At 36.7% G+C, this 25,880-nt stretch overlaps 1 protein-coding gene across 5 annotated transcripts; it reads right to left on the bottom strand.

Moving 5' to 3' along the window:
* Positions 1-1,086: 1,086 nt before the first annotated feature.
* Positions 1,087-19,191, bottom strand: LOC103482115 (zinc finger protein 518A). 5 transcript variants are annotated; one of them, XM_081600642.1, is made up of 4 exons: positions 18,392-18,822; positions 10,899-11,053; positions 10,045-10,159; positions 1,087-7,126 (listed from the first exon to the last, which is right to left on the bottom strand). In XM_081600642.1, exon 4 carries the CDS (start codon positions 7,105-7,107, stop codon positions 3,082-3,084), a length of 4,026 nt encoding a protein of 1,341 aa, XP_081456768.1. In that variant the 5' UTR covers positions 7,108-7,126; positions 10,045-10,159; positions 10,899-11,053; positions 18,392-18,822; the 3' UTR covers positions 1,087-3,081. The 5 variants fall into 5 exon arrangements, with proteins under 5 accessions (XP_081456768.1, XP_008436284.2, XP_008436281.2 ...); XM_008438062.3 differs by lacking the exons at positions 10,045-10,159; positions 18,392-18,822 and adding an exon at positions 18,875-19,191 and having other exon boundaries at positions 10,854-11,053; XM_008438059.3 differs by lacking the exon at positions 10,045-10,159 and having other exon boundaries at positions 10,854-11,053.
* Positions 19,192-25,880: the final 6,689 nt, after the last annotated feature.

Raw genomic sequence — 25,880 nt, 5'->3', positions numbered from 1 at the left:
CAGAAACACAATCAAGCAACAGAGTCCATAAAAACACTATTTAACAATGGTATTTCCTATATTATGTTAAAATTATAATAATAATACTTGTCTGAATGCCAAAATGAATTAGTGGTATTTTAATCCAGGGTGATGAAAAAAAGACCAAAAGAGACAGAGAAGAAATTGGAACCCAAACTCAATGGTTTCTGATTGGTGCGTCTGCTGAACAGATAAGTCTGGCTGTTTGCCTGGTCTGGAGCAGTTACACGGGATAAATCTCCATGGTAACTTGTGTGTTACCAATTTTGTGAAACCAAATTACGACTTAATTAAGCCAGGATGTGTGGAAAATCCCAGTTTAACCTGTTATTTTGTGAAACATTCTCAACAAGACTAAATGTTTTTAGATGGAAAATATTGAGTAAAGCAAACAAGAAAGGCCAGAGTAGTTATGGCCTTTCTTAGCACTTTATATTTTCAAAGGATACATTTATTTAATGGGTTGTTGTTCTCCTCCCTTTCCCAAGTTAAAACATTTGCTTATGAGTCCACTCCAAATATGTTAAGTCTTGGATGTTTGACACGTAGCTTTTGTCATAATTGAATGAAAAAACATCTTTTTTGTATGTCAGTGTCTTGATTAAAGAGAATAAATGCAACAAACATCACCTTGTATTAATTAAATTAGCTATTTTTATGCAAATATTAAGCTTAGATGGAATCAAAGTAGTAAGGTTTAATCATGATGTCTTAGTAACAATTATAAATTTCAATACAGCAATTTTTGCTGCCAACTTCTTCGACATTTTCACATAATGCCAATTGTCTTGTAAGACTGCTCATTTCATACATTAGATGCAGGTTGATTTAATCTGCATTTGAAAAACAAAAAATCTTTACACAGGTATTAAACATACAGAAATATGTGCTGAATAGAAAGTATTAGCAATGTTTTTATTAGTCTGATGTACAATTCTAATCTTCAATCTTGAACTAAATGATACTTTTAATGTAAAACCATCTGTTATAGCCGTGCAGCAGCTTTCAGTTTCTCAGTACTGTGATCAGTCAAAAAATGAAACTAAACAAAAGATCTGACACCAATTAAGAATATGCTTTTTATTTGTTGAAAAATAAATTCTTTGGCCCAGAAGCCATCAGGAAGGAGAAGAAATAGGAAATTTGTGAATCAGACAAGAACAAAGCAAAGTCATATGAGGTGATTTGGGATTCCATCCATCTGCCTGCTACAAGTGTCTTCAAGTCTATACAATTTAGTTGAAGCAACGTGTTATTCAGTTACTGATTTAAATATGGACCAAACACTTAATCTCTAATGAAGATTTATCAAAAAAATCCAACTATTTAAATTCTGTTATATTCTCATATGTGACATATTGTAGCCCTCGAGTTAAAAAATACAGATTTCACAAAAAGCTAAAACATGACCAATTCAAAATACCAAAATGTAATCACCAATGATTTACCGCAGTTTAGCAGGATCTTAAAGCAATAATGACGATGACAAAACAAACAACAACAACAAAACGTTCCCAATGTACCTGTTCAGCACATGGGCTTCTTTCTTCTTTCTATGGAACAATTATGTAAATACAAAACAGTAGCATGGCTTGTTGCTCAAAATAGTTGGCCTACTAAGAGGGAAGGAAAAAAAAAAGATGGAGCGCTCGTCATGTACTACAATCATTTCAACTCAAAGAATCCAGAAACTCTAAAGTCCTGGAGGCAGGAAAATTGTGAAATGTAACATAAAATGGGTTTAAAGCAGAAGAGACATAATGACAATGTGCAGATATACAGTACATTTAAGTAAAGTCCAAATACAGCGCACACACACACACACGCACCCCCCCACACACACACACAATCTACCAATACTAGTTGTCATCAGGATTAAAGTATGAACAGTTAAAACATACAAAAATGTCTTTCCAGGCATTGTTGAAGAGACTCCATTTTGATTTAAAAAAATATTAACAGGAGTGGGTGCTTTTCATTTTTTATACTCTTCCTCATTTTAGAAACAATGTGCAATAATTAGACCATAGCATGCTGTGCTTCTATAAAAAATGGGTTGATCCAGCCAACCCCCCTCTACATAAAATGAACTTTTCCATATAAATTGGAACCAAAAGCAAAATCACAGCAATAGGTTAGAAATGTGATAACTGGCATCGTTTTTAGATTTGGGGAAACAAGCAGTAGTTGTACTTCAGCCTTTTGTCATGTCTGTTGAACCTGCTTGAATGACTGGGACACTGCAGACCCAGGCTTTTTCTGAGGGCCTTCAGCTCCAGTCAAATCTGTTAATGCATCTTTGAATAGAGTAAATCTTTCTGCACAAACTGGCTACTCACTAGGTAAATAGGTATATCCAGCTTTTTTTATTCATTTACACAAAAGATTACTATCTTTTTACTGTACAAATGGAAGACATATTTACAATATGACCTGGAAGCCAATCACCACAGAAGCCTAACAAGAAAAGAGACGAGTTCTATGAAGTGAGCATTTGACAAGAACCAACTTGGTTCAAAATATGCTCCTTTGCATTTTCTCGTTTTGCACAAGTAGCAGAAAACAACTGCAGGTCCAATGGCTCTCAAAAATAATGACAAGCATTCAAGCTGATTCTTAAGAGTAAAGTAGAACTCCAGTTCCATCATCTGAATCAGACATTTTCAGATTGTAACATTGTTACTCATGTAAAGTCACTTTTACTGCTGTATATTTTTTTACAGTTAGCTGTACATCATGTCCAGGAGTATGATTTAATAAGAACAAGGACACCTTTCCTTTTTAAAACAATGCAGAAAATGACAAAGTAAGAATAATATGAAATTACCTGAGTTATTTGGTCTAATTGTTCCCCTTCAGTCAATACGCCACATCCATACCTCTCATTATAATATACAGTTTTCACAGTTAAAACAACATGGGTGGCAAAAATTATGTTTACATTTGCCATGATATACATAAAAAACTATTTCACTCAAAATGTATTAAAAAGAATCCAAGATATTTACATTACATCAAAGGTTCTTTGAAAAAAAGCCTTTTCAGAATGGTGTAAAACGCTCAGAAGAGCTTATTCCAGTCTCTTGTTGCCTCCATGAGATGTCTTTGGCCGTGGCCAATCCAATCTTCTTGGTTGTTGAAAATCCGACCACAAAACCAACAATCAAACGCCATCGAGGCTTGTCCACACGCAGATAAAGTTTTCACTACTTCATATTTCTTTTTGTTTTTCTTTCTTAGTTTTAATTTCAGGAGAAATCGTTCTCGGACAGAACTCAGAACAGGTCTAGGTCTTGAAACACCTTCACTTGAAGATGGAGAGCAACTGTTCACAAGACCACTAAACTCAGCAAGGGCTTGAACCGTCTTTTGACTTAGAGCAACCTTTGTGACAGCACCTTTGTACCTGTTGACTGCCTTCATTATGTTCATCACTTCTGGAATGTCAGCATCAGGATGATTAAGCACCACAACAGGTTGGCCTCTACAGGGATATTTGATCTGCTGTCCTGTGCTGCGTGGCGCAAGTCTCAGCATCCTCTCCACTTCTTTGCCAACTGGCGACCATAAAACATTGTCTTTTTCAGACAGCACCTTATTTGACAGCCTATTAGCCTTATGCAGGCTTGCTGGGAGCTCATCAAATAAAGCTTTCCTGTGTCTTTTCCTTTGGCTTACAAGCCTTGGAGCAAGGAGCAGTCTATTTGCTTCACATGGCTGTAGGTTTCCATTTATGACTGAAGGTGACCCTCTAGGCTCCTTTGGATGTTCATGTACATTATTTTCTACACTGATCAATTGAGATGTTGGACAGGTTTTGTTTGCAGACACTAGGAAGCACTGCCCTTGAGGTCTGCTGGCCAAAAGCAAAGGTTGCTTGCTTGATGTGGGAGCTATAGTAGTATTGAGGTGAGCAGTGGGCGAAACTATTTTAAAAATGACTTTATTCCCAGGACACTCGCTGCTCTGACTCAAAATAGTTCTGTTATTTGCCTCTTGCTTATTTCCAAAAAGGCTTGATCTAGAAGGAGAAATGTATCGAAGCAAGTATGCCTGACGACCAGTTTGTGGTGTGCTGGATTTTTCTGCAAAGGTTCCTGCCAGAACTGGTTGTGAGTTGACTGAGAGTTGAGGACCTGGCAATTTGAAGCTAGCTTTACTGAGGTTATGAGCAGATGGGATAGACCTCTGCACAAAGTAGCATGTTGGTTGTGCCTTTGCTGCTGTATTTGTTGATGGACTATGCAGTGTTCTTGAAAGAAGCACAGGTCTCTTGAAACCTGAACTGTTGATAAAGTAGTGATTTGAGGAGGTGCTACCACCTGAACGAACGGCAGAGAGAACAGTCCCCTTTTCTGTGGCTTGTAAATTTCCTGCTGATATACCTACAATGTTGGCTTTTGGAGTAAGCATTACACCAGCAGTGTTACTCAAGTTATTAAACTGTTGTTTCATGCAAGATAAACTGACCTGAGGATTTGGAGAGCTAGTTAGGAGTTTAAAACCTGGAGTGGCCTTGACTTGCACTGGCATGGCAAATTTATTGTTAGTGGGTTGGATGTTGGTTGCTCTCACGAGTACTGGTTGCTTTCCAGCAGGCAACTGAAGAATTTGAAGAGGTTTTTTAGCTTGCTTTAAAAAGACATTTCTTGCATGTGAAAGTCCTGTTCTCTCTCTGTTGAGCTGTCGAGTAATGATGGCATTTGAATGTTCTTTGACAAAACTTTCTATAGAATGTAAACTAGTTTTTGTTTCTGGTTTTGTGGATATTGGGATCCCATCTTCCTCAATTTTGATGATATTAAAGTCTTGAAGAACTGAATCTCCATTTTCCTCACTCAAAAGATTATCACTAGCTATGCACTCATCAACCTCCCCATCCCCATCTGTATTTCCTGTAGTGTGTTCTGGAGATGCTGTTAATCTCAAGCTAAACTGTGATGGATCCCAAGCATTTTTTGTGTGTTCAGAATATTTACCAGTACAGAGCAAGTTTTGGGAATTGCTCTGTACTGGTGAGGAGCTAAACATTTCCTTTGAATAGTTGTGAAACGTAAACACTTCCTTGTTTGATGTTTTTGGTTCAACTCTTCCTGTGCCCAAGCCTTCCACTCTGCTCCTCACAGAAAAAGGTTGTGACAATTGAGACGAAGATTCTATGTGTTTTACAATTTGCTGACAAATTTGACTTCCATTTTCCATGAATGCGGCATCTCTGTTTTCCAGAGAAATCTGACGAGCGGAGTCATTGCACAAGGTGATGGTAGCAAAGTTGTCTTTGTTATTTTTGCATATTCCGCCAAAATCATTGGTTAGAATTGATTCTTCTGTGGTTCTGTTGTTCTTTACAGTTTCTCTGCAGACAGTTTTGGAAAGCAATGTTTTCTGGGCAGCATTTAAAGGAGATTGACAAGTACTAATATCCTCACATTCCATTTTAGTATTACTCATTTCAGATCCAGAGGTAGCTCCATCACATTTTAAAATTGCAGCATCTGAATTCCCAGACACTGCTACCTTGCCTTTGTCAGTAGACACAGACTCAGCGATGTGGCGACCTTCATCCGCCACCGAGTAAAACCGGATTTGTGAGGGATTTATTTGTTCACTATCAGAGTATGGAGTAGAATTAAGTTGACAAACAGAGGTTTCCTCCTCCTCAATCTTCACTTTTACAGCCATGATATCATCACGATCCATTTGAAGCAAAGATCCGTTTCTTGGTGAAATAGCTAAACTTTTTGATGTGGAGTCCTTGCATTCAGAGTACTGCTCAGTCTCAGTGGAGTCCGTCGTTTTTGATATTACAGGATTTGATACCAAAGGACCTACACCATCCATTAATAAATGGCTCTGAGAAGACACATTTTGCTTTGCTGTTGGTATTACTTTGAGAACCAAATGCTTTTTGCCATCAACTATCTTGAATCCCATCACTTTAGTTGTACAATTAGGGGGAAGAGAGATTTTGTTCTTCACCATTAGTACAGTAAGCCCATTGGCATTGGGATGACTTCCAGTGTCAGAATTATTTGCATTTTCACATTCCTGTAACATGACGGAAGTCGAGTGTTCTGCATTGTGAAAGTTCCGACTTCTATTGTCCTTTTGTCCTAGAGTCCCATCAGTAAAGTGGCGGATCTCCTCCAAGGGAAATTCTTGTTTGGTTACTCTGCCATTTTCACTTGGTACAGTTCTAGGGGAAGAGTTCAATTTTGACATCTGTTGTGTTTCCTGTGAAACCGAAATCTTTTTATACAGTTTTGTATTTGTAGAAGAATTTGTTGGTGAACCACAGTCTTCAGCAACTTTTAGAGCACTTTTTCGCTGTGCCTCTTCTTTGTGAACAGCTGCTGTGTGCTTTTTAAGCTGTTCATTTTCTGCTGTGCCAAATCCACAAATTGGACAAGTGAAAGTAAATGTACCAGAGTGAGCTTTCATATGATTATGATGACCTTCTTCATTTAAACTAATATGTTTACATTTTGAACACTTCCAATGACTCTCATTATGGTGATGGATGTGCTGAACAAATGTTCCTGCATCAACAGTAGTAAACTCGCACCAGTCACACTTAAACTCTCCGTTTACACTATGACACATCATGTAGTGTCTGGTAAGCAAAAGCAGGGAATACTGAACATTGTCCTTGCAGAGCTCACATGCAACCAGAGTATTCCTGTGCTCAATTCGGTGACGTTGAAGTGCAGGAAACTCATTTGTGACAAAATCACACAAGTCACAAGGGTAGGTGGGAAGGGATCCTTTATGAACTGCTCGGAAATGTTTAAGGAGATCATTGGGGCTAAATGTTAAATTGTCTTTACACAACGAGCATCCAAAACTGAGAATTTTTCCAGAGAAAACAGCCCGCTGCTGAATTTTGCAACGGCCTTGGACAGTTTGGTCATCCTTTTTAATCACATTTCCATTGTCCTTTGTGATAGATTCATCATTATTGTGGAAGAGGGGCCCATCATTTACTTCTCTGAAATGCTTGCAGACCAAATCTTTCCCCTCATCTTTTTCTTCCTCCCCACCTGATGAATTTCTGTTTGGATCCTGGGACAGTGTGAAGTCTTCCATAACTCAAATCGGAGAATTCCTGTAAGAAAAAAAAAATCAAAACATAATTACTTACTATTAAAAAGTAGAGGGATTATTATTTGTTGTACTGTGTAGCTACATACAAACATTCACATTCAAACGCCATGATAAATACTTATATAACCATTGGTCTGAAAAGAATGTAAGTTATAGAATCAGAACACACCTAATAATTCAAAAATTGTTGGAAACCAATGCTGTGATAAATGCTAAAGACCACGTCCCTCATATAAACAAAATAGACACTGGAATGTAAAATCTGAAAATCTCTCATTTGCCCATTTCAAATATTGCTTTAAGAATAAGCAATGAAAAACAAATATAAAAAGAAAAAAATATTTCAAAACAATTGTTTAGTTCCTAAGTGTAAATTTATGCAGATTTCAAGGGAAAAAACAAATCAAAACATTAAAATAGTCTGCTTAGAAAGAAGAGACATTTTAATTCTTTACATTCTCAGTGAAAACTTCAGCAGCTTTCAAAGATAAGAATGAAATATATAGCGTATAATAATATTACATATTACAATGTACAATGTTTATAACATTTTGTAAAACTTAAATGCCCTTCAAAGTTAAAAATCTTATTTTCTGCTTAGATTAAAATTCTGAGGTTTTGAACATGAATTCATTCTTGTTTTCCCTTTAGGACACAGTTTCTCAAACCTTTTCAGATCGAGGACCACTTAATCCATTAAACACTCACAGACCACAACATCTTAACATATACAACCTGAAATTAAAATGCTAGTCTCTTAGCACACTTGCTGTCATGAACTCCAATCATACTCTGAATTATTTACATATTGTGAAAGAGTCGTTTCTATGCTTTCCAATGATGTCAAACACCTGGAAATAAAAAAGATGTTATTTACTACAATTGTTGTGTGCATCAATATTTAAGTCTATTTGCAATTTAGAAGCATATTTAAAGAAAAATAGACTTGAGTTGCTTTGGCAGAAACAAAAATCTCCAGAAAAATTCAATATAAAAAATCCTTCCATTTTCTATACACCCTTGTCCCTAGTGGTGCCCATCTCCAGCTAACGCTCCGGGCGAGAGGCGGGGTCACCCTGGACAGGTCGCCAGTCTGTCACAGGGCAACACAGAAACAGGCAGGACACACAACCATGCACACACACACTCACACCGAGGAACAATTTAGAGAAACCAATTAACCTGACAGTCATGTTTTTGGACTGTGGAGGAAACCGGAGTACCCAGAGTACGGCAAGCCGTTTTCACATAAATTCAGTTTCGTCTGACTCTCCATAATTACATTCCAGAAATCTAAAAATGCATTTTGACTAGACAAAACTACATTTTGACTATCCAGAATGGTAATTTAAGAGATCTGTATTTACATTCTGACTAGTAAGAATAATAATTCAAGATATCTTCAATTATATTTTGACGAGTCAAAATTCCTTTCAAGATATCTCAAATGACGTCACTGGATCTGTCATTTGACGGGACACATAAGTCTAATTACGATTTAAGATATCTTAAATCTAGTCAAAATTACAATTTTAGATATCTGAATTAAGAATGACATGGAAGCCCCTTTGTGGTGTCCATACATTTGCCTGCAGAATTTTATGTTTCCTGCACAAAATTGTCAGTAAATGCCACAAATTAGAAAAAGCTCAACAATGTTGGAAATGCGGAGATAGCAAAACTTCATAAACTATAAGACTGCTTCTGATATCTGCAAAAAATTTCCTGTTTATTCATTTCTGACAAACCAAATGCACTTAAAAACAGCTTTGAAAAGCTAAAATTGTTATTGTCAAACCATTTTCAACATGAAAGTGATGCATTTTCAAACATCTTTGTTCGTTTTCTCCATTTTTCATTGTTTTATTAAACTTTCAAATTGCTACTATATCTATATCTATAATTTAAAGATATCTATAATTTAATTTTCACTAGTCAAAACTACATTTCTCCTATCCAAAAATACATTTAAGATATCTTGAATTATGGAGTCATTAGAGATATCTTTAATTAGAATTATGACTAGTCAAAATCAAAATCGAGATATCTTGAATTTACTTTATGACTAGTCATAATTTAATTGTAAATATCTGAAATATTTACAATTAAATATTTCAGATATTTACAATTCAAGATATCATAATAGATATCTTGAATTGAAGTCTCCATACAAGTCAATGGTAAATCTGACGTCATTTTGACTAGTCAGAATGTAATTAGAGATATCTTAAATCGCTAAAACGTCTAGTCACAAAACAATTTGAGATATCTGGAATATAAGGGCGGTAAAACCGAATTTATGTTAAAACGGCTTGCCATACCCGGAGAGAACCCATGCATGCACAGGGAGAACATGCAAACTCCATGCAGAAAGAGCCCAGGCCAGGAATCAAACCCAGGACCATCTTGCTGCAAGGCAACAGTTCTACCAACTGCGCCATTGATAAAAAAATATCAATCAAATTTTATTTGTATAGCACATTTCAGCAGCAAGGCATTTCAAAGTGCTTTACATAATTAAAATAAAAACAGCATGTGACATTGAATAAACAGTGAGAAAGAATATACACCCATTTATTTATCTATAGTATTTACTTAATTTTTAATTAAATAAAAAGTCGATGTGTGAGCAAGTAAAGTCGTAAAAAACAAAGAACAATTCTCACTAACAGACTTGAGTCCTACCTTTCAAGGCAAAGAGACATTCAAAAGAAGCGAATCTCTAGAAAACGACATCAAAACTCTCAGCAGGTTTGACTCAGCTTCCTCTGATCATATATCTGGTCCAGGAGTTGTTTTCTTTCCACTGGTATCTTCAGCTTTTCTTTTGAGTGACCCAGTTTTAAGCCACTTACCCGTTATTACTAAACATGATCATTTGGTAAGTCAGAGCAAAAAACAGTCGTTTACATGCATTACCTTGCGGACCACTATGGGGAGATCACGGACCAACAGTAGTCCAGGGACCACAATGTGAGAAAGACTGCTTTAGGAGTAGTGTCTGTCTTGGACTCCTTGTTTTAATCTCTCCCCTCTAAGAAGTGTAAACAAATAATTTAGAAAAAATGGAATCCATTTTCAAAATGACAAAAAGATGTGGCGTGAAATGGAACTTCTCTGATAGACCAGCAATACTATCAGAATATTGCTGGTCTTACAGGAAGGTCAGCAATACTGACCTTCCGGTCTGCAAACCTTACAGGTCTGCAGTCTTCCCTATAGAAGTCAAAGAGCAAGTCCTTGCATTGGGATGTTCAGACTAACTCTTTCAGTATGAAAGGTTGAATGGGATGCATATGGCCAAAAGATGATTTGGGTGACATTAGCCACTGTGTTAACATAGCCTCTAACCTCCACTCCTCGGTAACCAGCTCCCAGTTTTAGTGTATGAGGCAGACACCCTGTATACTTTCAGACCAGGCTTAAAACTTAGGTTATCCTAAGCCTTTTCTGTAGTTATGCTTATATATGCAATTTATGTTCAATTATGTTTTTCTCTTCATAGAAGCTATGTCTGGCCGAGTGTTCTGTTAGCTGTGACAATTTCCAGGAGGGAAGAATCAGGTCAGCTAAAACTTAGCTTATTCAGTTAGCAATATTATTGCATCAAGTAAGAATATTTTAAATTTGTTAACATGAAGAACTACAGAAGAATTACTACTCTGATTCCCTGAATCAGAGTAGTAATTGAGCCATAGATTACTTTCCTGCATAGAAAGTGTATTTACCAGGCAAGAAGGAAGAAGCTAGATGGAGTAGTGAAGACGACGGACCTGGTTCTACTGAAGAACTGCAACCATACTTTTTGAGCCATATAGTTCAGGAAGCAACGATGACTCCAATGTTTCTTGGGAAGGAAGGATCTGGGTTGGAGCAGGACATCTGTCGCCTCCAAATCACTGAATGGTGATAAACCGTTTCAACACCTCTAAAAAAAACATGAGCAGAAACAAAAACAACAAATGAAATCAATAGCGGTTCTGCATATCAACCTAGTTTTATTTATTTGATATGTTTAAAAAATTACATATTAGTCAATACTGATATTAGTACCGATATATTGTGCAACCCTATTTACAACAACATAGTAAACACTACTGATGGGTTAACAAGGCGTCACAACATTGTATCTGTATTGATACTGTTGATATTGTCACTGAATACTGACACCTGCTGGACCTTAAAAATCCCTACAGGCAACTTTGTTGACACCGTCAACTGACACTGATTTGATGACCTAGTTACTAGGTAACTAGTAACTAGGTCACTAGGTACTAGGTTATTAGTAACTAGTGACCTAGTCTCTTCATTTAAATTTAAAATATGTTTGATATAGGAGAACCATAGGAGAAAGCAGAAGAGCAAATTTTTTTCCAATGATCCGTTTCATACTGTCATGACATAGTGATTGTTTTAACAAATATGTAAAAAACATTTTCTTTTTTAATAAAAAAATACATACTGTAGCTTTAAGGCGAGATTCTGCACAAGTCTTGTTTCCACAATTGTGTAATAAGAAGCAGCCCTGAAATGATTTGCAATGTTTTGCAAAATTATAGTTGCAAAATTACTGTAATCAATACGTATTTCACGAAAAATTCTCTGGACTGCAAAAAGTGTAATGCCGGATTCACAAAGCATGTGAACTGAAGTCCTAGTGCCTCAGTCAGGAAGACTGAGGCAGATGTTACTGTCCGACAACAGGGAAGTGATGGCAGTCAACCCATCAGCTCCCGAAACCATGAAAATTAAAACCTCGTAAAAACGCTGGAACTGTGCACAGGATAAAAACATTATGCAGAGCCTACTGAACCCCTCCTAGGGCTTAAAAGCAGGTAAAGCAGGATAAGATAGTCAAGTCAAATAAAACAGCAGGGCAAAACCCAGAAGCAACTTTCACATATAAAGATACGCAGCGTTTGTTGAACTGTCTGGAGGTCTTGCCACCAGTAAGTCCCTCATTCTTCAGTAAGGTCTTCATATTGATCCATCACTTTAATAGTGCAGGTGTCACATGACTTCCTAAGATTCCCTTCCCTTAGATTTTTAAAACGTCATGTAATTTTTTAATCCTTTCTACTGTGACCTTTGGCACAAGAACAGAATTAGATATGGCCTTGTAGCGTTTTCTTGTGTTCTGAGGAGCCACAATGTGCAGACATGTTTCCTCACTCATCACTGTTTTAGCCACGACTTCCTTCAAACCAATTGCAGAAAGCTGTCGTTTCTCAACTGTTGACTTGAAGAAAATAGTTGTCCCTAATTAATCAATGTAATTACCGGAAATTTTGTATCATATTTTGACATGCTTGGACACAGCACTCTATTGAACATCCAGTTTCCTTAGCTACGAACATTTGCCAAACACATCCTATGGAAGACATCAATGATGGTCTTCTGGCCAACAGTAAGGTCTGCAGTCTTCCCTATATTGAACAGAACTGAGACAATTGAACCAAATTAAAATAATGTAATTACATTATTTACAGCAGTGGTCCCCAACTCCCGGTCAGTGGACCGGTACCGGTCCGTGGACCAATTGGTACCGGGCCGCACAAGAAATAGTGAAATATTTCCATTTTATGTATTATTTGAGTCTGGAGGATCTTTTATTTTGAAAATCCTTTAACCGGATTCTCTTGGATACTTGCGCGCCAACACTGAGGCCACAAGCAGCAAAATGAGTAAGAAACAGATCAGATGTCTTTGGAAAGTTTCTCTGCAAAGAGGAAAAGGCCCAGAGAAGAGACAGGAGGATGGATTTATCCCGGACCGGTAGGTGAGTCCCACATTACAAGCCGCTCTGCGTAACATGCGGCGACTGACTGCTAATGAGGCAATGAAGCTTCAAGCTGCTTCACCACGTAGAGACCAAGCAGGCTGTGGATATAAGCAACACTTCAGGTGTTATTATCTCCCATTACTCCCAGATGGAACCGTCTCGGTGCAGAGAAACAAGCTCAGGGCTCCGTTAGTCATTATTGTAAGTTACAATTTTCACAAAAGTAAAATGTTCGTTTTTGTGCCACATCTGTATCTTACTTTGAAGGGATATATAAACGTTACCATAGCAACCAGAGTCAGAGCGTTTGGGTAGTGGTCGAGAGGAGATGAGTAGAGCTTGTGAGTCTTAAGTCTGGTTTAGACGGAAAGATTTAAGAATGTCGGCCGATTCTCCAAACCTCTGTGACCACAGAGCTGATAAAGTCCAACAGGTTCGATCGGTTCGTGTGTCCAAGGCAGGAGCAACACGAAGCGATTCCAGTCACAAACATCCCGATTCCAGAGGATAATCCAGTAAAACCCCCAACATAGCAGGAATTTAGAATAACCAAACACGGATAATGATGTAGAAGCAATAGTGATAGTTTGTGGAATCATTTTAAGAGATAAAAGACGCAACAAAAAGAAAAGACAGTGGATGAAAGACGACGGGAGCAGCCGCTCTATTTGCTGCACTATGATTTGGAGGTGACTATGTTTTTTCATAGTTAACATTTTTAACTGAATAAACATAAACATATGTAATAATGACCTTTACATATAATAATAAACATTTCCACATATAATCTCTGATATCCACCGGACTCTCAGTTGCGCGATATGTCAGCTGTTTGGGATTCCCCTCTGCTCTGACGTCACCGCGCTTTCTGATTGGCTACCTGTCACATTCAGCAACACTGCCTCTTTGATGACCCCGGCCAATCACGCTACACAATAACCAAATGTATTGTTTGGAATTGATTAGAAATCTTTTATTGACCCATAGAAGGAAAACTCTGAATTTATTTTTTTTTTGGCAAAATGTTCAATTTTGCCTAAAATATTCTAATTCAAATGTAACTCAGGAATTCAGTAATATTCCATAGTATGCTGATCAACTTGACTACTTTTGATTATATCTCAGTCTCAAACATTTAATGCATATTAGCTTGTACCTCCATAATTAATTCTCATTTCTATAAAATATGGCTTAAATTAAAGCTGAGGAAATTGCCGATGCTTTGATATGTAAAATATGTATACATATTATATGTATATAAACACTTTGGTTTCTGTCAGTTCAGATACAAGAGAGGTAAAAAAAAAAAAAAAACTCTTTTTTTGGTCATTAATTTAATTTTACATAATTGACACTTTAGGAATCTTAGTTTGTTAAAGATTAACAAACCAGGCTCTACTTTATGAAATATCATCCTGTTTGGTGATTGTTATGGATATCGCCATGTTCTCCAAACAAGAGACGCAATTAGTCCAGAATGACACTTATTGAACTTTTAGATATTGCAGCAGTTGCAGTGCGCCACAGTAAACGGAAAATAATACTGAAAAACAAGTGAAAACAACGTGTCGGTTTTACTCCACAGAAAATAACTTTTTGGCTTGGTTATAGCAAGCCATAGCAAGACTCGTTGCTATGACAACAGACAACAGCTCTACAAGTCCAGAGAGCAGTTTATGTTCAAGTGTATCCGGAGTAAACTCCAAAAAACAAACATATTTCTTATGTAAGAAAACATGCAGAAAAACATGTAAAACAGATCAGCCCACTGCAGTTTTGTTTTCACGCTTGATGTTAATTCTGCAATCATCAATAAGTGAATGAATACCTGCAGTAATTAATTAGCCAATTTAGTCACTTGCTCTACTGAATTAAAAAAAACAGCCATGCAGGGAGCAGTTCATGTTTTAACCCCACTTTGCACAGAGGCTTTTTTTATGTATTGATGATAGTAAAGTTGAATATTGTTACAAAAAAAAAAGGGAAATATTTTTGAAATAACACTGACAGCAAAGAAAACTCTTCTACAGTATAGAACAGGGGTCGGCAATCCGCGGCTAGCACTGCCCTAGTGGCTCCCTGGGACATTTTCAAAAATGTTTGAAAATTGAAAAAGATGGGGTGGGAAATATATTTTTTGTTTTAATACAGCTTCTGTAGGAGGACAAACATGACATTATCATTCTTAATGTTTTCCAATGCTATAAAATTGTGTAGAATAAATATTACATTTCAACATTTCTGTCAACAAAGATTTGCGTCCTAGCCTGTGACACATCTTTCTTTCAGCAGGGCGGGGTACGAGGCAGGTGGCTGTTGTAAAAAAACCTACGGGTGAGTGGTGATAGCAAAAGGGAAAAGAGGGAAATAGCTGAGCAGAGATTCTACAATTCTTGGACCGAATAATTTTCATTCATTGCCAATGTGGAAGGGTTACCTGAATGTTTGCTCTGTAGCAAGAAGTTGTCAAATAAAAAGAGTACCATACTTTCCGAACTATAGAGCGCACCTTACCATAAGCCGCACATACAAATAAGAAACAAAACAAAACTGGAAACGTACATATATAAGTTGCATGGTTCAAAGCGTGGAGAAAAAGTAGCAGCTTATAGTAATATGGTGATGGGGAAAGACATTTCCAGGGAAGGAAGGCGCTACATTAGCTGCCGCATCAAGATTAAAGTTACATCTTACATGCCTGATGTTGAGAAGCTGCCCAGTGATGTCCATAAACATAAGTCACATTAAACACGTAGAATACAATCCTCATACACACAGAGCCAGCAGCCAGTAACCTTCCCATTCATACTCGATGACGTCACGCCCACATCGACACGCCCAGCACCAGGTGTCAAAGCTGCTGCTTCTGTCATATCAATAATTACTTATTTAATTCATATGGTTCCTACAGAGCCTCAGTGAAAATGTGTTTATTATCATTAACTCTGAACAAAAAACAGATTGAAAATAGATTCATTTCCTGCATGTTTATGTCTGTTAAGGTTAAGATGGAACGGCACTGAAAGCAACTCTTTAAACCAGCCAGACTACAAACAGGACAGAGACACAATAAGATGACCGATTACTGATGACTGATAATAACTCAGAAATAGTCCACATAGTTTGGATGTACTTTTATTTCTTTAGTACTTATGGAAAGTTTCTGTTTATATCATAGGTTTGTGGTGCATTTCTATACTAGAGAAAAAGATATAAAACGTCTGATATTTCACGAGATATTAACATTCATGAAAAACCCTTAACGCAGAAAGTACGGCGGCCACCGTAAGAAAGGCTTACAGTATTCAATTATGCCACATGAACTGATCAGTAGATTATTACGAGGGAACGCAAAAGTTTTGCGAGGGAAAAAAAAAAAATCCCCATGTCCCATACGTTGTTATGCAAACTGCATTTGAGAGTAAATTTTTCAAGTTCTAAAAGAAACAATATATTTCCCGGTCAAACCTTCACAGTAAAAATTACATCAAAAATCTGATTTCTTTATTGTATTTCTTAAATTTTAGCAATGCAATGAAACATAATACATTAATATTGTAACGGAAGGTAAACTTAAAGCACTATTGTACAGTAGTCACGTGGTGCGTCATTCCTTCCAGGACGCACAGCAGGGAAAATAAACATTTAATCATGAATGCTAATTATGTATGCACTTAGTCAATTTGATGATAGGCTAATATAAACTTAAAGCCTGAGTTGTATTCATTATAACGCGTTTAGTTTTTTGCGGCTCCAGACAGTTTTTTGTTTTTTAATGGCTCTTTAAACATTTTGGGTTGCCGACCCCTGGTATAGAACTAAAGAAAAAAAAAACAGTTACACAAAGGTTTTTCACTGTAAAGATGATTTGCAGTTTGTTTTGTTGTAACCTGAAGTGTGAAATAAACTTCAGTGGAGTCTGAAAACAAAATCTTTGTATAGGTTTATGCCTGGCTGAAAGATGTATGTGCCCACTTGATTTTTCTTAGTGGGGTTGCGGGGGGATTTTATTGTAATCCATGGGGAGGCCCAGAAGAAAACCTTTGGGGACCACTGAGTTATATAAATGCTGTGTATATTAAAAGAAATTAGCTTTGAAATCGCCTTTAAATTGTGTCTCTGTCTCTTTAAAAACTTCTGCTCTTTCTGAAACTCCAAGGTAACACTGCAGGTATGTTTTTGATGACTAAATTATGTTATAACATAACACCTGTCACATGTGTAAAGTTAAAAAAAAAGTTTATTTTACATAATACTGTCCATGTAAGTAATCTATAGGCGTGAGTATTTTTTATCAAGTTAACATCATGGGGGTCAGGTCAAACTAATGCCTGATGCAAACTTCCCAAGTTTATGTTTTGTCTATGAATGTTAAACCAGGTTAGAAGATGCTGACCAGCAGCGTTTGATCTATGCTGTAGAGCAGTGGCCTCAAGCTGCTTTCCTCGAGCCAGTCTTAAAGCTTTCACATGTCCTACACACTTGAATTAAACAGTAAAACTCTCTCATTAGCATACAGTCAAACTCTGCAGAGATTTCATTATAAACTGAACCAGGAGCCAGGTGTGCCCAGAGGTATCTTAAAGTTGCAGGACCCTGGTCCTTAAGGACTGTGGTTTGACAACACTGCTGTAGAGTCTGCAGGAAAAAAATGCACAGTCAACTCAAGTTCACATTATTGTGAACTGTTAGGATGCAACTTCTATATCTTGAGAGGCAAATAAAACATTTGAATATTTTCTATCAAAAATGCAAATCAAACAGAATATTTGAAGAAGTAAACAACTTCTTCAAATATTAGTCAACTTTATAAACAGCAACTTTATAAACATAAAAATGTATGCTTGCTTGTACAGATAAAGACCCTAACTGAATAAGCAAAATGCAATAGCCAATAACAGGGATGAACACTTGAAGTGACCCTTCAGCTGACTTTTGGCTCAAAATGAACAGACTGGACCAGATTCACGTCATGCAATGTGCAACTTATTCTATGTTCCTGCTCAGGTTAAAGCAGCGTGTAATTCAGCAGAATAGTGACAACACCTGAGGTTGCCACAGGTAGGCTACGATCGGCCACCCCGGTCTCACAGCAACATTAATTAAGCTCAGCAGGAAAAGTTGTGTCGTCTCAAACCCAGAAGCTCAGTTTGTTCACTTGCGGCTAAATAGAAAATGGACAACACTGCGTTATAGCTGGGTATTTCCGTAATGGAGTTCACTTTTCCAAAGGACTTGTTCCTTAGGAACCTAAACTTCAGATGAAAGCTGCATCACGGGAGAACTCCAGGCTGAACCCAGCCGGGCAACAATGCGACCACATTTTATGACACTGCTCCTGTTTCTACAATGTTCCTGAAACAAGCTGCCACTCTGCGATAATCTGAGACTCTAACGACTTTAATCAGCACTTATGTTACATCTAAATAAAGAACTCGCCAAAGCAAACACATCTAAAGTTCTAGTAAATAAGTTTGTGCTTACTATGAAGTCGAAGGAAGCTCGGGCTGTTTCTCAACAACGTCCAGCATTGTTAAAGAGGGTCAAGCATGAAAGGAACACACAACAAAACATCAGCCTTCCTTCTCTCTTCTCTGAAGAACCACATCGACGGCGGCCATGACAGTCCATCCGGGTACTCCTTTGCTCCTGACACTCATGTAGTCGCGGATGAATATGCATTGACTGTCAAACATTAAATTAGTGCCACGGAGGATATTTTGTCCCGTCATAAACACAAAAAGCAACTTTCAGTGGAACGCAACAGCATTAACTTAAATTAAAATACACCCAAAAGCTTTACAACGTTGTTGCTGCACAATACCTTTCATCCTGTTTCTCTGTGTGTACGTGTGTGTGTATTTGTGTCTCTGCGTATAGCTGGAGGTAGGAGTAAACAATGGCTAGTAATGGCGGAAACATGATCTTTTCTGTGTTACTGTATGATCTGCTAGTGTATTTATTTACCTGAAGTCATTTTATGAATGTCTTTTTTCTGCCTAACTCGGATTCACGCACGAGCACACGCGCATCAAAGACAGAAACCCATAGAGAGACGGAGAGTAATGGCGGACGCACTCTGCCAGTCTGTATTGTGTAACTAAGCATGGAAACTGTTTCCGAAGCACATCGGATAGTTTTATGTGTATCTACTCTAAAATAACGGTTCTACTCGCTTATTGTTTTCATCTGTTCAAATAAATGATGTTTTTGTAAGTATTCCAATCTGCATTACATGATGTGATGTGTAAGAGCAGTTGTTACCTCGAGAACAATATCAAAAACAATATGGCTCGGGGTTCAAAACAGATCTTATTGAAATTATATTTCATAAAATGAATTGGTAATTTAATTCCTGGATCTTAAAAGGAAATAAAACTGCAGCAGTTTTATTGCTGTAGTTAGGAAAAAACTGTAATCATAAGTGGTGGTATTATTATTATTATTATTATTATTATTATTATTATTATTATTATTATTATTATTATTATTATTAAATTAATTAATTAATATGAGGTACAAGCATTTAATTTCCCTTTGCAATCAATAAAGCATTTTAATGAATTGAATTAAAAAACCTTTGCACTCTGACTTATGTACACTTATCAGCAGAGGGAAAATCAAATTGTAAATAAATTTGGCCCCAGAATTATAACAATTCCACACTTAACATGTATTTCTGAAATATGTTTGTTTTTGGGGTTTTTTGAATAAATTTTTCATTGCTGAAATTTTCTTTGTTGCCAAGGTAGTAATTGAAATAATCCAGATACCTAAAGTTGATCTATAACAGATCATTTTGTGGAGTACGTCCTTTCTGGACCAATCATAAATATAATCACACCAAGATCAATTTAAATACTTCTATAATCAATAAACAAAATTTTATGTTTTTTGGCTAAATATAAATCACAACAAAATATTTCCTTTCACCATTAAATAAATTATATAAATCAAATTAAATCAAAGTTTGAAACTTGTGAAACAAAAAACAGCACAATTTGATCAAGGTATCAAGCATTAGAATCGAAAACAAATCTAAAGAAGTTTGGTATTAAGTACACGTTCTTAAACTTATCCAGGTGTAGTGCACCTGCTTCATTAATTCACATGTTTTGGTATTGGCCCTCTCTTTCTAATTTCTGGACGGCAGTCTTCTGTAATCCTGACCCAGTCTGATGCTTTGCACTATAAGAGTGAGCCAAACCCTTTCTCCGCTCTTTGGAGTTGCCCCAGAATTGGACTTACACATTTCAAACAAAGAATGCTCTCATTTTCATCAATTGCCAGGAGAGCTATCTTATTGAGGTAGAAATATCCACCTCCCACAAGGGCATAGATCCCATCTCATTATTGGGAGGGACAATAAACAGAGAAAGTTTTTAAGAGCTATTTTGGGGGTGTTGGCAAAGTTACATTAAAATGTGGTTTACAGTATTTTGTTCAAGCTGCACCATCAAAAGTAATGAATAACGAGTGTTTTTCTCAGTAAACAACCTGCTGAGATCTATAGAAGTCAAACCAAGATTCAAATATGAGTTTGGTTCAGAGTCACAAATCTAATCTCTGCTACACCTTTACAAAAACTTAAGGTTCTGACTAAAAACAAGTTTTAATAAGTAACTCCACTGAATAAAATTCCTCATAAATATTGATTTATTGCAGTGGTTCTCAATACAACTCATGTGTTATTTAAATTATAATTTAAGTTGCTTTAAACTTTTTTTTTTTGGGGGGGTGTCCATGTTAAAACATATAAACATGCAGGAATTGAATATTTGGGAAGTATCATAACTTAAACTTAAAGGTCAGCACCAGAGTTTTCTAGAAAAATATTCAGATTTTGTGGTTTTAAAGGCTCTACGTTGAAGATGTTAAGAAACAAAGGCATACGTTATTTTTTTTACTGTCAGCTGCAGTCGCCCCTCTGCTCTCGACCTCCATACAGAGCTGTTAGCTAGTGCTAACACTCAGCTGCTCCCTCCACTTTCAAACTCTTCTTATTAAAGTAAGAGTTAGAGAGCTAAATATATTGAAATATTGGCTACCTTTGACAGAAAAAGGAGCTAAGTCTATGAAAGCAATGTAGCAGTTTAGCTAGCTTTGATTTCCATGGCATAAGGTGGCAGTTTATCATGATTCAGCCAAAGTAATGAAATAATGAACTGTTTATTGTCAATGTGTTTATTCCTATTGAGCAGTGAAAGTAAATAAAACATGTTACATGTCTTTTGCTTTAAGTATTTACTTACTGGAGGGTTTTTGTTAGTGCTGCAGAGCCACAGCTACCAGCTAGTTCCTCACTTCAGTGGCTCTACGCCTATGACCTCCCACTTCACATTCACATTGATTAAGGAATATTTGCACTATGATTTGACATTTACTGTTAGCAGTTCAGAAAATAGATTTTATCAAGTTTAGCACCCCTCCTTTATGTGTTTATAATAAATCTACTATTGTCCATAAGTATCCTGCTGGCCCTTTATTTTTAAATTACTTCATTTATTTTATTTTTTCTTTTCCTAGATATTTGTGGATAGTGTATTTTATTGTCATAGGATCAAATGGCATTATTGTATATTTTTTCTACTTTTGTGCAGAAGTTATATATTTTACCTCAGTTTAGTTTTACTTGGGTGTGTCTACACTGTAAAACATATCAACCGCATTTAGTTATGTTTACTATCTTTTACTTTTTAAGTCAAATAAATTTTGAAAGTTTAAATCTTGAACCTAACTTACATTAGTAAGTTGTAGAAATTTTCAGACCTCCAGGAGTTGTATAAACTAAAGCTTTCAAAAAAAAAACTGAAAGAAGAAAAAGACAAAAGTGGGAAATATTTTCCAGTGCTTTTTGTGTCCTGTGTTGCACCATAAGTGAGATGGAAGTGTTACATTGAGGTGATTCTAGTATGTTATTAAGCCAAATGCTTATTTTAATGCATCTAAGAGTTTGTAAATATTGAGGATAATGTCCTGTTCATGCTAAATGGTTTTGAGCAGAGTTTATTGTGATGCTTAATAAAATTAATTATCAGATCAAAAATTTTGTTAATGCAATTTGAAACAGAATTTAAATTATTCTAAAGCAAAGTAAGTAGTTAATTTAATTTGATTTTGTGAGTCAAATTCGACACATTTGACAGAGAAATGTATGCTCTTTAAAAAGGTGAGAGCCGTTTTTTGTACTGTAGATATTAATATACATATTAATATATGGGCTGTGCAGTTAGCACTGCTGCCTCGAAGCAAGAAGGTTCTGGGTTCGATTCCCAGCCCAGGGTCTTTGCCTGGAGTTTGCATGTTCTCCCTGTGCATATGTGTTGGTTCTCTCCAAGTACTCTGGCTTCCTCTCAAAGTCCAAAAACATGACTGTTAGGTTGATTGGTCTTTCTAAGTTCTCCTTAAGTGTGAGTGTGTGTGCATGATTATTTGTTCCGTCTGTGTTGCCCTGCGATGGACAGGCGACCTGTCCAGGGTGACCCCGCCTCTCACCTGTTGACAGCTGGAGATAGGCACCAGCACCCCTCCTGGCCCCAAGGGTGTAAGAAAATGGATGGATATTAATATATTGCTAATAATCAATAAAAAGACATTTGAAACAAAAGGAGTGCTTTGAAGTTATCCAAAATATGAACAGTTCTTCCCAGCCCTATCTACCTTTTCTGCTGCTGTAGGAAGTAGTGTGCAAGCTACTTCTAATTACAAAAACTGGTGTGAAGCATCTTCTTTAATAGTATATTTATGATTACATAAAATAAAATAAAAATTCTGCTACTACAATAACACACCTCATATTTGTCCATACATGCCTACTTTTTGCACTGTGATCAGATAACGGTCAGCTTCTCTTTCTTTAACTTTTCCATTGTTTACCAGTAGAGAAAAACCACAACAAACATGACTGAAGAATTTATGTTTAGACCAACCACTAAAACTACCATGGGTGTATTTTTTGTTACAGTGATTAGGGTATCTGTTGTATTCTGTGTTTTCTGAATACCGTATTTTCCGCACTATAAGGCGCACCTAAAAACCTTCAATTTCCTCAAAAGCCGACAGTGCACCTTATAATCCTTATACATCCAAGTACACCTCGCTGCAGCAAACAGAAAGGGGCGGGGACGGACCACTGTCAGCCTCATACCTTATTTGGAAATGGGACCATTGCAATGCGGAAGTGAAGGGGGCGCTATTTCCTGGATGGATGAATTACTGGAACAGTAAAAGATAAATTCACTAACAAAAGAACATACCTTTCCATATTCTTAAGGAAGTAGAGCTAATTAAATGACATAAACAAGACCTGAAAGTGATTCCAGTTTCACTTGATGGCCAACCTGTTGAAACTGTGGCAAATTTTAAATTCCTTGTCTTATTCCTGGACAGTCAGATCAACTTTGATGAAAACACTGACTATATATTTAAGGACTGTTCTCAGAGACTCTATATTTTAAGAAGACATTGGGGTTACCCAACTTGAGGTTGTGTTAAAATGTTAAAACTTAACATTCTAACTAGTTTTAACTTAACTCAAGTTAAAAGAGTTTGAACTTAACTGAAGTTAAAACAACATCTTAACTCGAGTTTTAATTTTGCATCTCCTCAGCTGGTTTGGTCACATGAGCTGCAGATTAACAGACAATCTTTTAAGAATACTTTGAATGGCAGGTATAACAGCAGGTAAACAGTGGTGAAACCAAAAACATCTCTGTCTCAACTGTTTGCTGAAAGAACATGAAAGACGGCAAGAAATATTTTAGCAGAGATCATCCATCCTCATTATTTATCAGTTTGACCCTCTGAGCTCATGAAGGTGTTAAAGTGTTCCTTTAGGAACTAAGAACATTATTAGAAGTTATTTATTGACAGTGCAATAATTTTTCTTAACCAAACTAAATAACATTTACCTATAGCGTGCTGTGGTAAATGTATAAGTGTTTTGCTCTATTCACAAATTGTTGATAATGTGATTCTATGAATATGATTTATCGTTTTTAGATAGCTGTATCTTATTTTTTCCTATATATAAGACTCGACCAGAAATGGCATCTCAGAATAACATACATGGTACCGTGAAAACAAAAATGTGATTTTTTTGCTTGTATCTGTTTAACAACCTGGGTTGTTATTCCTAATTTGTTTGTTATTGACTTTTGCTGAATTACATTTCTTACGTATATGTTGCAAATCGTATTTTTTATTATAGTGATCACATTGTTTTTCATGTCTCTTTATTTCTTTTCTTCCTCCTTTAATTGATGGAGATATATATATATATTATTCATAATGTATAAAAGTATTGTCATTTAATGAGCTCTACATCCTTAAGAAAGTGAAAAATATGGTGTTTTATGAGATAATTTATCTTTTACGGTGCCAGTAATGCCGAAATTAATAGTAAATAAAGACGTTGTGGTATACTGATTTAGTAACGTGATTACGTTAGTTGTTTTACCACCGCAAGGCCACTAGAGGCAGTAGCAGGCCCGAAAAGATGCGACTAAGAAGCAGATTTAGAATTACACAGAAAGCAACGGAAATTGTTAAAAACTCAGCTGCGCTGAAGTAAAATAAGTAAAAGATTGAAAATAAGTAAAAGATTGAAGTTCAAATACATTCTGAGAGTGAAAATCCTTCCTAAAGGTGAAGATATATCACATATTTCAAAAGAAAAGAAAATCTGGAGGCCGCGGATAATACAGGAAATATCGCCCCCTTCACTTCCGGAGTGCAATGGTCCCATTTCCAAATAAGGTATGAGGCTGACAGTGGTCCGTCCCGCCCCTTTCTATTTGCTGCACCGAGGTCCTTCTTTGTCGGTTGGTCTGTGTTACCCAGAAAGCAGTTGGGCACAATATCGCAACACCAACACCGTGAGTGAAACAATGACTGGGGCTGCCTACTATATCAAGTACTGGGGGACCACTTCTTAAATATTGTACATCCACATTTGTAGAGCATGGATCAAATCGCGTCCTGAGTTCAATACAGGATGGGTGGCAACCCTTAACTGTATTATCTATTTAATGCAAATATATGAAAAAAGTTTTAAAATAGGCCATTCATTGAAGGTGTGCCTTATAGTGCGGAAAACACGGTAGTTATTTTAGAGGTTTTCTGTGTTTAGTCCCGTCCCTGTCCTGTCTTCCCTGTTAATTGCTTCCCAAGTGTGTCTCATTCCCTGATTACCCTCCCTGTGTATTTAAGTCCTCCTGTTGTCTTTGTTTCTTGTCGTGTCCTTGTTGTACTTCATTGTTTCGTCGACTGTCAGTTCCTGGAGTTCCTGTGTCCCCAAGTTCTTCGTCATTAAATCAACTTTTGCAATGACAACCTGGGCTTCCTGGCGTCTTCCTCACCTCCATTATCTGCACAGCACAATGTTTTCATTGTGCTGGACTACACAGATGTTAGCCTCTTTATTTTACCATCTTTGAAACTGAGATGCCCCGCATTTTAATTGGTTTTCAAAATGTAAAACTGAGTGGCAGAAAGTTATTGACAGTCACCTCCACAGAACATCAGTGGGTATTTCTATTGTGTTAGCTGTGTTGTTGTGCTACCTAACCTGTTAAGTTGTTTGGTGCCGTGGGCTCCAACCAATTTGGAAAACTTGAGAAACAGGGTATATCCAAACCAGGTGCTTTTATTAGACAAATGAAAATGCCAAAAATCTTTGATCTAAATCTATTGTCTTTTTTCATTTTAGCTACCTCATATTAATTTTTTTGTTTTATTTCCTTTATTTAACCAAGTAAACCCCATTGAGATCCAGATCTCATTTTCAAGGGGGGCTAAAGATGCTCATCCTTTGCGGCGTACTGATGACTCACTGGATGTGCTCATTGGCTCTTCAGTTTTCAGCACCATGGACCTTTCATCAGGTTATTGGCAGGTGCAGCTTGATGAACAAGACAAAATGAAAACAGTTTTCACCACAGGTAGAGCTCTCTACCAGTTTAATGTAATGCCA

Source organism: Poecilia reticulata, chromosome 19 (genome assembly GCF_904066995.2).
Source record: "Poecilia reticulata chromosome 19, P_reticulata-male-v2, whole genome shotgun sequence".
NCBI lineage: Eukaryota > Metazoa > Chordata > Actinopteri > Cyprinodontiformes > Poeciliidae > Poecilia > Poecilia reticulata.
Note: the sequence above shows the minus strand (reverse complement) of the source record. Positions and strands in the feature narration are given on the sequence as shown.